General features: G+C 38.6%; 1 protein-coding gene across 1 annotated transcript in view; it reads right to left on the reverse strand.

The window, feature by feature from the left end:
• Nucleotides 1-17,799, reverse strand: part of LOC124257652 (collagen alpha-1(I) chain-like) — an 87,748-nt gene that overhangs the window by 44,812 nt on the left and 25,137 nt on the right. The window contains exons 2-8 of the mRNA XM_046691762.1: nucleotides 6,798-6,995; nucleotides 6,184-6,394; nucleotides 5,380-5,542; nucleotides 2,450-2,635; nucleotides 2,005-2,064; nucleotides 1,560-1,622; nucleotides 663-737 (exon numbers count right to left, since the gene is read on the reverse strand). Of these exons, the coding sequence (XP_046547718.1) occupies nucleotides 663-737; nucleotides 1,560-1,622; nucleotides 2,005-2,064; nucleotides 2,450-2,635; nucleotides 5,380-5,542; nucleotides 6,184-6,394; nucleotides 6,798-6,995 (956 nt within the window). The remainder of the gene's footprint in view (nucleotides 1-662; nucleotides 738-1,559; nucleotides 1,623-2,004; nucleotides 2,065-2,449; nucleotides 2,636-5,379; nucleotides 5,543-6,183; nucleotides 6,395-6,797; nucleotides 6,996-17,799) is intronic.

Consider the following 17,799-nt stretch of genomic DNA (forward strand, 5'->3'; position numbering starts at 1 on the left):
TGTTTGTTATTTGTATTTGATCTGAAATATGAGAAATGATAAAGAAAGACTGCAAGTTGTCAAGTTCATGTCCAGAAATAGAACCTCTTCAGTTATTTATCTATCTACTGTCTGCAAGCTAAGATTTGACAGTTTTGTGCGTACGCATGTAAGATCACATTTAATGAGTATTTTAAAAAATTCAAGCATACTTGTAAGCAATAGACTTAATAGGAATTGAGTTTTCACATAAATATTTGCGTAATTTACGCAGATATGCAGCTTATCTGTACCTCTGAACATATGTATAACACAATGTACAACAACTTACAAAACATTGTACAACAAAATGTACTCATACACAACACAATGTAGAACAACCCATAACACAATGTACTGAAATACAGGACAATGTACAACACAACACATATATATACAACACGATGTACAATTTAATATAAAACAATTTACAACAAAAAATACTGATCTAATGTACAATGTAATATGCTGATCATAATGCACAACCTCAAACACAATATACTTATCTCCAACACAATAACCAATATACTTGGAACCAGTCACTCATTACATTGTAAGAATGTATTATAGAAACAGCAATCTATAGGTACCAGCCATTAATTATAGAGTAAGCATATGTACCGATATTTGATAGAAGTACTTACTGGAATGACAAAAACATGTCCTGGAGGTCCAGGAACGCCATTAGATCCAGGAATACCATCACGTCCAGCCAGACCCTGCAGGATAAGCAGACAGCGTTCACTCACAGAATATTTCTGCCAAAGAAGCTATTTACATTGGTTCAGAATGTCAGAAATGTATATTACAGCCTCCAAACTGCAAGTAGTATTCTCTCATTGCAGTTGGGTATAAAAGTTAGTTAAAAATAGAACAAAGTAGATTTGGATTTGGATGTAACATTCTACCTGTCCTTTAGAGAAATTATCCAACAGTATGTTTCTTTCAATGTTTCATGACAATTATTTAAAAGAGACAATGCAATATATGCATCAATACTGGTCACACCAGAATCTTTAGTTAAAGGTCATGTAAAGGGGCACCTCAAACCTTTTGAAGTGATATCTGGGTCTTTAAGGGAAGACAACAGGTTCCTTTCACAGGAGACATAAGTCATTCCACAGCTAAATTTCAAAGTAATGTTAAATTACTTTTATCAGCAAATAGCTTGATATGTTAAGACACCCTGAACAGTGTTATGATCCACAAGTGACCAGAGAGCAAAGGATGCCATATTGCTTCCATTGACCAATCATCACTGCAATACAGATACCAAAAAACATAACACATTCAATCTCTTTACTTCAGAAGGTATGTGAGTTTGTTAGGTATTATCCCATGTTAAACAATATTATCAATTTATGGACACCAGAAAAGGACTTCACATGTAATATCCACGAGTGGAAATCCAGGAAATGTAATATCCAGGTCTTCAGTTTCGTGCCAGAGCACTTTACAACCACTAGGCTACCCCAATCACCCACTTTTGTTCTAGGCAGACAGACTCGAAGGCATTATGAGTTATATGTGAAAGTACTTACAGGATCTCCAGTAGTACCTGGGGCACCTGCAGGTCCTCTATGTCCTGGGGGTCCTGGGGGTCCCTGTTTCGGGAGTAACGCATAATCTCCATGACCATAAAAATACAGCATTTGTAGAGATGTCACAAAAGATTTTGTAAATTAAAAGCTTGGCATAAATGTTTTAATGAATTTAAGGAAATGCATATCAATAACTTCTTGCACAATGATGGGCCTTGCGATGATAATCTTTAACATCAGCTTGATTCTCAAATTAAGTGCGTCTCATGTCCCATTTATCAATACTCCAGGAATATAGCTGTGGGGGGCACCAGAAACAGGGTTCATACATTGTATCGTGTGGGGAATCAAACTTGGTCCTTCAGCAGGGCATTCAAAACCTTTAACCACTTGACTATCCAATAACCCAAAATTCAGTACAATATTATCTTAATCAGTGACTTACAAATCTGTAAGCGACTTCCTCGAGATCAGCTGATCCAAAATCTACTCTTAGTCCAGGAAGCTGAGACAAATAAAGAAAACTCAGTAAGTACAAAGTGGCCAGATGTCTGTATGATACGATACATATAACAATGTTTTGTTCACGATACAGCAAACATCACAATACTAAGTTAACAGCAATTTGGAAGAATCTTTACATTTCAAAGGACATATCAAACTCAAATTGCAATGCAAAGTAAATGGAATTTTCAATTACTTAATATAATAGTAAATCTCCTGTCGAAGAAATACCAATGACCCCCTGCACCCATACTCACACTATATAAAGCCAAAGGTGTTGTAAATCAGCAAGAAAACACAGTTAAAACCGAAACATTTGTTTAAAGTAATTGTCCCAGTAGGTTATCAATTCATTCTTCTCATTGTCATCCTTTCTGCCTGGTTACCTGTCCTGCTTCAATATCCTTGCCAAAACTGGTCTTGACAGCAGTGGTATTTTTGCCGCCCGACTGCACCTTCTTGCCCTTCTTCTTCTTTGACTTGAAGGGTTTGTCACACTCAGGGGTGTAATATGTACAGTGTTCGTATGCAGCCTCAGGATCAGGCACAATAATCAGGTCCTGAAGGTCACCCTGGAACACACAAGTAAGTGAACATTGCAATACACAGCATATATTCCAGATATATTGTCGTGGCATGTAAATGATGAATCGAGGCAGGCACTCAAGTGGTTGATGGGCTGGACTGTGCAATCAGGGCACAATGACGTACAATCAGCCAGCCTGGTTCAAAATCAAACTGTACTCACAAGTAGCTCTTCATGACAACCGGAAGTAAAGGTAACCCATTATGTACAGGCCACGATGGCATGTTTTCAAGGCTTGACAACAGGGCAACAGACCATGATAACATGTCATCAGGTCTCACTGACACAGCATCAGGGCATGATAACATACCATCAGGTCTCACTGACACAGCATCAGGGCATGATAACATACCATCAGGACTCACTGACACAGCATCAGGGCATGATAACATACCATCAGGACTCACTGACACAGCATCAGGGCATGATAACATGCCATCAGGACTCACTGACACAGCATCAGGGCATGATAACATGCCATTAGGTCTCACTGACACAGCATCAGGGCATGATAACATACCATCAGGTCTCACTGACAGCATCAGGGCATGATAACATACCATCAGGACTCATTGACACAGCATCAGGGCATGATAACATACCATCAGGACTCACTGACACAGCATCAGGGCATGATAACATACCATCAGGACTCACTGATAACATAACATAACTCATGACCATCAGGACTCACTGACACAGCATCAGGGCATGATAACATGCCATTAGGTCTCACTGACACAGCATCAGGGCATGATAACATACCATCAGGACTCACTGACAGCATCAGGGCATGATAACATACCATCAGGACTCATTGACACAGCATCAGGGCATGATAACATACCATCAGGACTCATTGACACAGCATCAGGGCATGATAACATACCATCAGGACTCACTGACACAGCATCAGGGCATGATAACATGCCATCAGGACTCACTGACACAGCACCAGGGCATGATAACATGTTATTATGTCTCATTGACACAGCACCAGGGCATGATAACATGTTATTATGTCTCATTGACACAGCATCAGGGCATGATAACATGTCATCAGGACTCACTGACACAGCATCAGGGCATGATAACATACCATCAGGACTCACTGACACAGCACCAGGGCATGATAACATGCCATCAGGACTCACTGACACAGCATCAGGGCATGATAACATGCCATCAGGACTCACTGACACAGCACCAGGGCATGATAACATGTTATTATGTCTCATTGACACAGCATCAGGGCATGATAACATGTCATCAGGTCTCACTGACACAGCATCAGGGCACAATAACATGTCAGGTCTCACTGACACAGCATCAGGGCATGATAACATGTCATCAGGTCTCACTGACACAGCATCAGGGCATGACAACATGTCAGGTCTCACTGACACAGCATCAGGGCATGATAACATGTCATCAGGTCTCACTGACACAGCACCAGGGCATGATAACATGTTATTATGTCTCATTGACACAGCATCAGGGCATGATAACATGTCATCAGGTCTCACTGACACAGCATCAGGGCATAATAACATGTCAGGTCTCACTGACACAGCATCAGGGCATGATAACGTCATCAGGTCTCACTGACACAGCATCAGGGCATGATAACATGTCAGGTCTCACTGACACAGCATCAGGGCATGATAACATGTCATCAGGTTTCACTGACACAGCATGATAACATGTCATCAGGTCACTGACACAGCATCAGGGCATGATAACATGTCATCAGGTCTCACTGACACAAAATCAGGGCATGATAACATGCTATCAGCCAAGTCACAAAGCCTGAATTCAGTGACTATTTAGTTTTTGTAAGAATCACAGTCAAAGTTTTTGGTGCCTGCAGTGCAAGAGCGTTAATATGTCAGATCTTGTTAATTAGGAGATAAACGTCATGTCTTGGCCAATTTCCAGGTGTTATTGAGTATTTGAAGCATGGGAATTCATTTGGAACCGACGGCATTAGCCGGAGGTTTAAAATGAAATATTCACGTGCTTCAAATACTCAATAACACCTGGAAATTGGCCAGCACATGATGTTTATCGACAATGTAAACACAAAAGTAAACCAAAAGGTCCACACACGTTTTTGTGTCTGCACTCATTGACATAGAGTAGGGGTACAGCAGTGAAATGTCATCAGCCGGCCGTTTCGGCTGTCTCCCATGGTAGCATCTGGAACTGCTCATTTGTGACGTCATTCCGACTTTACGTCACAATATGATTTGAATGACATCACCACTGCTGACAACCCAACAATACAATGATGTGTACGATGTTCATACGTATAAATATGCAGCGAGTAGTCTTACAATTTCCGGGAATCGAATGCCATTTGATCATGTTTTTCAACCAATCAGAATATAAAACACAGTGACTTTTGGTTAACAATGTCTAACATTGCTATATTTCAGTTTATTATAAATTACACATACAATGACATGCTCAACTTTAACGCCACACTCAGCAATATTCCAGCTTTGTGATGGCAGAGTATAAATAATCAAGTCAGGACAATCCAACGACTGAGCATAGATCTACACAAATGGGATTCGAAGACATGCATCAACCAGGTCAGCAAGCATGACCACCTGATCCCATTAGCTGCCTCTCATAAGAACTACAGTCAACTCTAGCAACAAGCATGGGTAACGGAAAACTAATTCTAACCCAGGTCTTCACAGGTTACAATGGTTCTTAACTTACTGTAAATATATCTTCTTCAAATAGCTGATGCCCAACAAAAATGATTCCATCGGTTGCAAATTCTGAGGGTAGGGTTCTCTTGAGTGGAATGGTGTCTAGCTGCTCGCAGTTGTGGAAGACTGTCAGAGCGTCTCCTTTCACACTAAGTGACAGTCGCTGCCAACTGAAGCGCAAACAACCAGTCAGTAACGGGTATAACAAAAAGGCACAAAAAAATGGAACATTTGGCTTTCATTATCTTCCGCTGTATGAATTACTGAGTTTTACATTGAATCATGAGGTTCCATTTCCTGGTGGGTATGCTTCAGTTAGGTTGGTTGGTTGTTTAAAGCTGCATTCAGTGTCGGTCTGTAAATAATCGAGTCTGGACCAGAAAATCCAGTGATCAACAGCATGAGCATCGATCTACGTAATTGGGATATGATGACATGTGTCAACCAAGTCTACGAACCTCACCACCTGATCCCATCATTCGCCTCTTACGACAAGCATGGGTTGCTGAAGATCAATTCTAACCCAGATCTTCATAGGTCTTAAGTTAGGACCAGATAATCTAGTGATTGGAAGCAGTAGCAACAGTCACAGATATCTGGATACCATGAATCAACCATATTCCAGTCTCACCATCAAGTTCATTTTAACTGACTCTTACAAGCATAGTTACATTTGGTACCAATTCTACTCAGGATTGTTCTGATTGCGAGACTTAGTAAGACTTCCATAATTCTGAGACACAAAAATGAGCTAAGAAATTATCAAAAGACCTACATTTGAAATTGAAAATGTAATTGAAAAACTACTTACAAGCCATCATTTAGTGTCACATTTAAAATGGGTGATGCATCTCGTCCTGGTTTTCCCTTTTTGTCAGTATATGTAAATCTGACTTGGTCGCCAACCGACAGTGACATGAGCTCCTGGGCTTCCTTGTCACTGTATATAGTAAATAGCTTGCCCTGAACAGCTTCATCAGCTCTGAATGTTGCAATGATGGCAAAGTCTTCAGGAAATCCATCTGAAAAATATTAGTGAGTGAGTAAGTGAAGTTAGTTTTATGCTGCTTTTAGCAATATTACATTAATATTATTGCGAGGAACACCAGAAATGGGCTTCACACATTGTCGCAATGTGAGGAATCAGACCCAAAAAGCGAACTTGTTCACCATTTGGCTACCCTACCACCAAAAAATACAAGCAAAAACAGGGACTGAATAAGCTGTATCTTCATTCATAAAAGACAAATTTAAATATAATTTTCTTGAAACTGACTGAGTAAAAAGTTTCCAAAGACAAGACTTCACAACTAACTTATGAAAATACAAACATGCCATGCCAAAAAATGATGCAATGGCCCAAACTAAAAACAAAATTAACTGAGAAAAACATGTTTCCTCAAGAATCATCTTCAAAACACTTACATGGGAAGACTGTTTGTATCTGCGTGTTGAGCTGGGAGTCTGGTCCAATTCGCCATCCCCAGTCATCTTCAATTTTTCCGCCTTTCTGAGGTCGATCCCAACAAATTCCTGTTACATTCTCTACTGTAATTTCATCATATTCATCTTCGGCCCATGTATGCCCATTTATGTCAACACTTTCTAAAAGATCGACAGAACCTGAAAAAAGAGAAAAGATGTTGGTAAAAGTGAAATTCACCCACCCTTGTTTAGTGCAAGGAGTACACATGCTTTAGGTGCAACAGTGAATATACAAAGATGTGTGTGCTTTGTGGTTCTACATTTGAACAAAATCCACTAAATCTAAGAAAATGTTGATATCTGACTGGTTAAATAAATGTGAAGATTTTTTCGACATGAAATCTCCATGACTTGAACCTGCAACCATTTAAAGGACAACATGATTCGTGACACTGCACATCGACTACCATTTGGTGCACGATCTGGGTTCGGACATCCTGGATCTACCTTGGGGAACTTTCAGGTCTTACAAGGTCGCGGGTTTGATCCCCGACGCGTCATACCAAAAGATGTTAAAGCATGGTACTTGTTGGTCCCTGTCTGGCGCTCGGCATTAATGGGTACAACAAGGACTGATCGGCTCGGAGTCAGTATAATGTGTCTGAGTGGGGTATTCATGCTTCACTGCGGCATGGTATCTCAGTGGGCTAGCACTATAAATCCAGCTTAAGTCTGGGCTAGTACAAGCAGCCGCACATACACATACACACGCATGCACGTCGTCATATGAGCGAAATATTCTCAAGCACGACGTTAAAACCCAATTTCACCTTACCTCACCTCATTCAGTCTTGTTCCTGGGGTTCGAGCAGAGTAAGACAGCACACTGAGCTCATAGCAGGTAGAAGAGTTTCATTTAATGCCGCTTTGATTGGTATTTCAGAGTTATTGGTGAGAAATTAAGGGTGTCAATAAATGGTCCTAAAGTTGGTCAATGGTCCTATATACATTGCATTGTTCCCCCAAGAAGAAGCGTTTTATAAATTGAATAATCAAAGAAAGAGACGAAGGGGCAGAAGTCCAAGGAAACACAATTCATGTCCATCAGGCACAAATCCCTGATGTGACCTTGACCTTCAGTGGTGGTACGGGCAGGACATGTTCTTTTACAGTGTTCACGAATGGTTTTTCAAAGTAACAGGACATTGGGTCCTGTAAGTTTCAGATGTCTTTCTCACCCATTGAAAATTCACAGGACCCGTAGAATAACATTAAACATACATTTCAGATTTAACTTTTCTTATAAATAATTGGCATTGAAATTATGAACAAACATAAGATTTATAAAGAGCAAGCAAGTGTCACATGTCACATATAACAACTTCAGTCAAAGTCATTGTGAATGTACGGTCAGACATTGGGGCTGGCGGGTTGTAGACTTCTATCGGACCGTTGGTGAATCTGCCGGATCTGTCAGAGGGTCAGATGCTATTCGTGAACACTGCTTTTATGACAAGGCACATGTCTGGTGTCATCTTCATTACGCTATGATTATGTATACATGTAATGGTTTAATGAAGTATATCAAGGGCTCACTCAGAATAGGCGGCAATGCTGAAATTAGATCTATGCCAACTCAATCAGAAGAAACATTTTGAAGGTTGTTGATTTGAGAGAAATAAATTCAGTGTTAAGTTGGTGATTAGAGAGATGGAGATGGAGAGCAAGTAAGTCCAAGATATTGCTCCCTCCCAGGAATACATGGGTGGAAGGGCTTTACTGTCGAAGTGTGGACCACAGATGTCTGGAGGAGCCAGGTGGAAGGCCCTTGTGGATCCCTTCCCACACGCTGAGTTCATTGGTTGCGATAAAACTATATATATATTCAGTTCATTAGCAACATGGCCACTGCCAAGCAGATTTTGGTCGATTGGAGGATTTGCAGAGCATGTGAACTGTCAACTGGGCGCTGTCAGATGTTCCCTTAATCTATTCATGTATTTGATACAGCTGCTCCAGTGGACTGTGGTAAGACAAGTTTTGACAACAAGTGAGATGTTAATTAGCCATCAGAAAGTCTTGACTGGGTAATGCCATTTTGTTTGAAGCAAATTCCTGGAATGTGAGAGGTGGAATCTGTGTTGGTGGGACATGTAAGGAATATAACTCATAATAGCCCCTTGGTAGTGCTATGAAATTCCAACTTAGTTCGGCAAGGGTGGGAACTGGACTCAGTTACAGCAAGCCCCTGCCTCAGGAAGATAGCTTTTTCTGTGAAGATTTCAAAGAGCATCATTTGACTCTTGCTCAGCAGATTTGTTTCATAAGGGTTAAAACATCAACTCTCAAAAGGTTTTATGATACTTGTGGAGCATGAAATATGACACATCAGGATGAAATATGACACATTTGACAAAAACACCTGATGCACTTATTTTAACTCGCACCATATGTTCCAATATGGTTTTCAGATGAGCCATTAACTTGCCTTTGCATGTGTTTGTGATCGGTGAGACCAGTGATGCATGGTTATGTATGTCTGTCTTTCTGCCAAACCTGAGTGAGTTTAGTTTTACGCCGCACTCAGCAATATTCCAGCTATATGGCGGCGGTCTGTAAATAATCAAGTCTGGACCAGACAATCCAGTGATCAACAGCATGAGCATTGATCTGCACAATTGGGAACCTATGACATGTGTCAACCAAGTCAGCGAGCCTGACCACCCGATCCCGTTAGTCACCTCTTACGACAAGTATGGGTTACTGAAGGCACATTCTAACCCGGACCTTCACGGGTCCGCCAAACCTGGTTTCATTGCTATTTGACGGGATTCATAAACACAAGCTTATGATATGGCTAGATTTGTACAAAGGATTCTGATTTCAGCAGTGATTTCGCCAGATTATGGAATTGGATTGTAATGCAATACTATGACTTGCTGCAAATTTAAATTTTTTAAACAGAAAAACTACAAAACATAAAATCAATATGTAAAACAATATTAGAAATAACATGAAACTTCTTTTCAACCATCCACATTGCTCAAGACTCTTCACAGAGCAAGACAAATGTCCTGCTGGGAGTTTTGGCTATTCGCTGAACAAGCACACAGCGCACCTGTACAAACACTGGGGTCACCTGTGAGGAGGGCCCACGACACAAAACACATGGCAATTTGGGAAGAGGTAGGCAATGAGATCCAAATTATTAGGGAACTGAATGTGTTGAATGTGTATTGCATGTTTATTCAAGCTATCACAATGAACTAAAAGATTAAGAGATTTGGGTTGTACATCCTTGTAACAGTATATCAGTCATATCACAGCATGTTAGCATAATGTGGGACAAACAGTCTAAAGCGATACAGGTGTCAAATATTTACCGCTTAGGCCAGACCAATTTGATTTCTTGTTTTACAGATTTTTGTCCTCAGAAAACCTAAAGGCAGGAGGAAAAGAAAATAGAAATAAAATCACCATTCAAATTAATATTCCTTCTGAATATTACAAGTATTTTACTTTTGGAAATTTATTAAGTGTATATGTGGCAAAAAAAAACAATAAAAAAATGTTCTTGTAAGGTTACATTTTTGGCCAATAAAAACATTAGGATTTTATTTTTGAGTGGGGAAAATTAAAAAAAATTTCTTATTATTCTTGAAAAAATATGACCAGCAGATCTGTAAAACAAGAAATCAAATTGGTCAGGCCTTAGGTTAAACTAACAAGCAGGGGTATGGAGCTGACAAACCAAAGATCTCAATTTGGTCTGGGGACAGAACTTTTTCAGTACAAAAATGTGTCAATCATGACCCAAAAATGTAGGGTTGATATAAATGTAAAAAGATTATATCTGTTGACATATGAAGCATTTCTATCCATTAACCTGTTTGCCGGTTATCTATTCATTTGTATATATTCTGTACAATGTAAAACTTGGGGAAGAAATACTGTTCAAACCATACAGGTGAGAACAATGATTTCCTAAAGAATTGGAACCTATTTTCTAGCAGGTACTAACAATTCATTATGATATCATATCTTCATGCCTAGGGGTTATATGATGATATACACCATAAAATGATGAAATAACACTGGTATCATTGGACAGACTTATATCACACATAAACTTCAAAAGACCAATAACTGTGAAAAGCATGTTTAGCATCTAACCATTGGTACAAAATTCACTCCTAAACTTTGTTCTAGTCGTGCATTACAAAATGGCGTAACTCTCTACATCAGAACTCAATTTTTGGTGTACACCAACCAGCTGTGGCTTGAATATTGTTAAGAGCAGTACAAAATACTATCCATTCACTTACTTAATTACCCGTACATGTACAGCTATTGATAAAATCGAGTCAGAAATAGTAACATGTAAGTTCTAACTTTAAAAAATCTTATTATATACTCTCCCAAAAAAGAAACGCATATAGGAATTTCAACTGTATTTTTATGTTTATTTTGAAACATCTTGTAGGCTTTATGAGTCAATTAAATATAGCGAAATTGCACACTGGGAATGCAGACTTATCCGTCTTTGGCACCAACTCAAGGAAAGTCAGTTTGAATGTCACATGGAGACGTGTGGTGGCGCTGAAGTCAATACCTCGTGTGACCACCGTGGGCATCCAGAACTGCACGGCATCGCCGGCATCGAACCAATAAGTCTCAGAATCTCGTGTTGCATTTTGCATTCGTCATTTTGCGTTCATCAACAATAGTGAATAATCGACAGACAGTGATCAACCTGTTATACCCATCATTGAGACTATCTGATCCCCAACTTTCACGTGCAATGCATGTGAATTGTGTATTCTGTGACACTACACGCTGAAATTGAAAATCATGCTGTTAAATACAGGTGCGTTTTGTTGTGATGTTTCAAAACATAAACACCATAGGACTCATAAACAGAGCAAAACTTTTGTAAAATGAATCACGTTTTAATTCATTGCTACATGAAATTGCTATTTTCATGATGTGTTTCTTTTTTGGGGAGAGTATATATAAATCCTGAGGAGTCATAATTAATAGGTATATATCAATGAATCCTTTGTATATTGGATGACTATTGGCCTGGGAAAAACTGTACGTAAGTCATAACATGACAGAGCTTTAGACAAAGTGGTCCATGTGTGTTTGTGGTGCTTGAATGGAATTAATCAGCATCTGATCAGTCCCATGCCTGTGGAATACACAAACAATGTTTACGAAACCTCCCACCAATGTAAACATACAACCCAGCAGGAACACACAAATACACTGTCATGACACCTGGGCCAGATCATGACTTGTGGTTGTGACATTTGATGCATTACATCAGTGCCTCATGTTGTATGTGAGGGGGGTTGAACCTGTAGTCCTGCTCCGTTTATCCGAACCTCAGATATCCAGAAAACTCGCCTTCCAAACGAAAATTCCTTAAAACGAAATCACAACGTTGCAAAATTACTCACTTATCTGGAAATCCGGTTTCCGTAACCAGACGGTCATTTTCACATACAAAACGCTAAATTATATGCATTTTTTTCTCATATATGCAGATGGCTGAGCACCTGTCAGTACGTTTACACACGCATTTTACCGAGCGGCCTCTGCATGCCCTAACATAAAAGAAGTCGTCAGTCTTTGAAGCGTGTGAGGATTAACTACCAGTAATTAGCAAGGTGACGTTGAGTTAATTTTGAGTTGCTTGGCAAGGCTGGACGTCCCCGTTGTTTTGGTAGTGACTTTAATCTGGAAGTTTATGTTAGGTTATATATGGTCCTTGGTTCTGATATCCGGAAATTCGTTTATCCGGACAATTTCAAGAAAAACACAAGTGTCCGGATAAATGGGGCACGACTGTATACCACTCCACTTTAGATAGGGACAGTTGTATAATCTACTGATGTATACCACTCCACTTTTAATAGGGACAGTTGTATAACCTACTGATGTATACCACTCCACCTTTAATAGGGACAGTTGTATAATCTACTGATGTATACCACTCCACTTTAGACAGGGGCAGTTGTATAACCTTCTGATGTATACCACTCCACTTTTAATAGGGACAGTTGTATAACCTTCTGATGTATACCACTCCACTTTAGATAGGGACAGTTGTATAACCTTCTGATGTATAACACTCCACTTTTAGATAGTTGTATAACCTTCTGATGTATAACACTCCACTTTTGATAGGGATAGTTGTATCTTCCTATGATAGAATACATTGACTCTGATAATAGGTCAAGTATATATTTGAAAAGAATAAGAATTTGATTATATCTATCAAACATTGAGAAGTGAGTGAGTAAGGTTTTATGACACTTTTAGCAATATTCTACCAATACCGAAGCAGGGGCCACAAGAAATGGGCTTCACACATTGTACTCCTGTGGTAAAATCAAACCCGGGTCCAGCATTACAAGTGAAACACTTAACCACCAGGCTATCCCCCCGTCCATAAACTAAGTAGTACATGTACGTCATGCCTTCACAGAAGGAAAGTGACTGAGTTGGTTTATATCAGGTATTTCATGTTATAACTGTATTCTGGTAATCTTTGAATGTATCTCCTATTTTAGGTTAAAAGCAGGGTATATAATAATACATCCTCCATTGATGATAGAGGAGGAATAATGTTATTGATGTTAGAAGTGAGGAACAAAATGAATATATCTCCCATTTGACAACTGGGATGTACAAAGGCCATATCTCCATTTTGATGATCGAAGTAAGATCTGCAAGAAATGCATCTCCTTTCATATACAAAAAATATACCTACCCTTTTAATTTCAGAAGTGTGATATACAAGAAGTATATCTCATATTTGATGACAGAAGCGGGATATATATGGAATATGCTTCCTATTTGATGATATAAGTGTGGTCACATATCAACAAGTGATTATGCTATATTTTCACACATCCACACTTTGACGACCAAACATATGCTAGTTTCATCAGCTTCATTTCATTCACACACCCACACCCCAATCCACATATACAGTTATATCCTTTGACAAGTAGCCCAACTAGGGAATGCTGGGATTATTTCACAGGAAAGTTCATTTCACTTTGAATCAGGGCCCCCCATGCTTCTGAAGAGAAAACATCCCATCAAGGCAATACAAAACCCTGCCTTCCTTCAAATTCCATGTGACCTTTAGGAATCCTTCCACTATTAGGCACTTGACGTAATGTTATAATGAAATTTGACAAAAATAAACACATGGTTGGTAGACTGAGAGAACAGTTTCCAGGTGACCCACATTCCACAGATGTGTCCACGTTATTATATTGTGTTGATAACCTAGAACGTAGTCAAGTAACATATGTGGAAAATAAAGTCTTGTTTCTCAAATTAAAATATTTTACATAACAATAAAACATTTAAATTACCTTAATAAAGTGTAATAAATGGGTGTGCTGTCTTTCGCTTCATTTTCAGACAAGACAATGGTAAGACAACAGAATACCGGATACCTTCCGCCATCTTTGAAAGCACGTGACTTTACTTTCGGTAAGGGTTAGGTTTAGCGTTAGGGTTAGGGTTAGGGTAAGGTTTAGGGTTAGGGTTAGCATTAGGGTTAGGGTAACGTGACAATACAATATGGCTGGTAGGTATCTGTAGGTGTACCCAAAACAATAACCTAGACATTTTTAGACTTCATGATTATTTGTTTCTACATTCTCCAGCTTGGTATGCTACGTTCACGTTTTACATCCATGAATATGTTTAGTGTTATAAAAGGTGGAGGCACTTTGGCAGTCTGAACAAATCTTTCTATTTGTTTTTCTGGTAAATCTTATCATGCATATCAGATTAGCGCCTAAATTCATTTCATACACACTGCAGTACTTACTTCAAAATACTGGTATGCATCTGATGCAATCTATAAAAATTCTTCACCAATACATTTTGGCAAAAGAAACACGTAATGAATTTGAAATCAATTTAGTTGTGATCACTATAATAGAATATCCATATATTATTAAAAATGGAATGGTGTTACTTTTTGCGAGTTATTTATCAAGGTGAGAAATGCAAATGTACATACCGGTACACCCTTTGAGGAGCAGATGTCTAGGTTTTTCGTCAACAACACTATGTTCGGAACATTTTAAATATATTTGTGTTCTTATATACAGAATTTACATAAGTTGCTCTCAAAGCTTCATTTATTAAAAAAAAAATAATTAAAATTCAGAAGCATCAAAACTGGGCATAAAGTTGACTCAACGTCAATGGATGTGGCCACAGATCTTCACATATGGAGATATCCTAGCTATTACAGGACAATTTTTTATTTTAATTAGCAGTGTTTGAAATAGCTGTCTGCCTAAACACCCGAGATGTGAAACAATTATAAGTTTTCTGACCAAATGACAGACTAATATGTGAACTATAGTATTACCCTCAGTGACACTTAGATGAGGTTTTTTTGTGAACTTGGTGTGTGTCCAATACATGTGTCATATGTCAAAGCTTATCAGCCTGTGGAAGTTGTGCATTTAAATAAATATTACCACTTACCTTTTCTTGCTTTATATTAATTTAAAGAATTGATTTAGATAAGGTTTACAGGACTTGTTGGTTTTCAGTGGGGCTGTTAGGTCTATAACCTCTCTGGAGGATTGAATTACTATACATCCATGGGCTCAGCATTCAGTACAGCCTTGGAGCAAGGCTATGTGGTCTGGTACAAGTGTTTGGGGAGTTTCAAACACAGTAATTAGACTGGGCATTCAGAGAGCAATTTCGAAGTTCACATTTCTGTATTTTTACCCCCATGCCTTTCTTGCCCAAACTGAGTTATAGTTTCAAACAACTCCACACACTCTAATTTACCCTGCTTGTATTACAAACTTTTAAATGTTTCTTTCCTCGTTATCATAAGATGATCTAGCATTTCGGTGCAAGAACAAGCATTCCAAACTATTCCAGTGAAGGACATTCACCTCCCTGCATCAATATACAGCAAGATGGCCTCCTTTTACATCAACACAAAATGTTCAGATTTGAAAACAGCTTCCATGCAGGCCTACTAATAGCTGTGTATTTATCCAACACAATGCCGCCAGTGCTGTCCCTGGTACATGCAATCAAAGTGCACCACCTCCTCCCTATGACATAAATATTGGAATTCTGATCTCAGAAGACAGTCACACTTCCTGGCACACATTTCTTTCTGGCTATAAGGCCCAAACAATTTGATTATTTGTTTATGTAATGGCCAGACCAATTTTATTATTTATTTATGCAATGACCAGACCAATTTTATTATTTGTTTATGCAATGGTCAGATAAATTTTATTATTTTTATGTAATGACCAGACCAATTTTATTGTTTATGCAATGGTCAGATCAATTTTATTATTGTATAAGCAATGGTCAGATCAATTTTATTATTGTTTATGTAATGGCCAGACCAATTTTATTATTTGTTTTTGTAGGTGAGCTTACTCTAACCTTTTCCAGAAGTAATAAAAAGAAATACTAAAAATCATGAATTTGAAATCAATTTATTGCGATCACTATAATCGAATATTCATGAATGTTTTCAAACGGGGATTTTGTTACTCTTTTTTTAGTTATTTATCAAAGCGAGAAATGCATTATAACCAGGCAGGAGAACAGTATGTTTATTTTGACAGTTATGTTGTCACTGGTTATTGTCATTGACACTGTCAACATGGTAAAACATGTCAGAGAATTATTTTGATATTATTTCACTAAATAAACTAAATAGTACTTCAACTGTTGACTTGTGACTGTATTTACCATTCGTACCCTATATTCATGGTATGCACCATATTCACCTCATTGTGAATTCATTACAGCCCTAATTCATACAATGATACTGTTCATATTTACCCGGTGGTTAAACTTGTATCTAAGTTTTATAGGATCTCTTAAAACATTTACACTTTTTGGCCTCTTTCTGGATATCAACTAAAGGTTTTAAACAAATATTTACCAAAATATTGTAAACAAGAAATTAAACAAATCTTGTTTCTGCTTCAATAAAATCTGGATACGCCATCTCCCCTTCTTAGCCAATGGAGAGAGTCTGCACACCACAGCAACACACCGCCTACAGTTTCTGCCTGCATGCACTTTTGGCACATGCTGCTTGACATGCCTCCTCCATAATTTGTCGTCGCGTCTGCCTTGACTGTGAGCGGAAACCATTCACACTTCCATACGGAATTCACACACATATGAAAACAACTGCATTGGGTGCCTCCCTGTAATTCCAATGCTTAACATGTAGAGTAAACAGTTTCTAAACAGCTCGAATTGCCCACACTGCTGCTGCTTAGAACCATCTCACAACTTGTCTAAGTGGGTCCCAAACAATCCCTGTTGTGCTGGTGTGCTGATTCAGTGAAAACGTGATGAAAAATTACAATATACTAACCAACAGTCCTTAGAACCAAAATAGTTATCTTTCGATAAAAGTCCTTACAAAATGTTGAGAGAGTGAGTTTAGTTTTACGATGCACTCAGCAATATTCCAGCTGTATGGTGGCGTTCAAAATGTTGAGAAGTATATTTAACTGACTGACTCAGTATGGTTTTACACCACTTTTAGCAATGTTCCAGCAATATCACAGAGGGGACACCAGAAATGAGCTTCACACATTGTACCCATGAGGGAAATCGAACCTTGGTCTTTGGCGTGATGAGCGAATGCTTTCACCACTAGACTGCCCCTCTGCCCCTGTATATTTAACACATCTGTGACAATTCTTCAAAGAAAGAAAATGTCTCCTTCTGTTATAACTGCTGGATGAAGGTCTAATGCTAAAGCTAAACTGGTTTGGTACATTGGCAACCTAGAGTGAAAAATAACTCAATTAAACTTCCTTACTGCATGTCCTCCAAACATATCTGTGAACATTCCTGTGACTTCGTGATAATATCATTTTGTTTTTCTGAGCAAAGGCCTTTGCAAGAAGGCAAATGTTGCCTAATGTGTGCTGTGCACTGTAAAAAAATAGTT

This window comes from Haliotis rubra, unplaced genomic scaffold (assembly GCF_003918875.1).
Source record: "Haliotis rubra isolate DU_JTF1 unplaced genomic scaffold, ASM391887v1 Scf67, whole genome shotgun sequence".
NCBI classification, from domain to species: Eukaryota; Metazoa; Mollusca; class Gastropoda; order Lepetellida; family Haliotidae; genus Haliotis; species Haliotis rubra.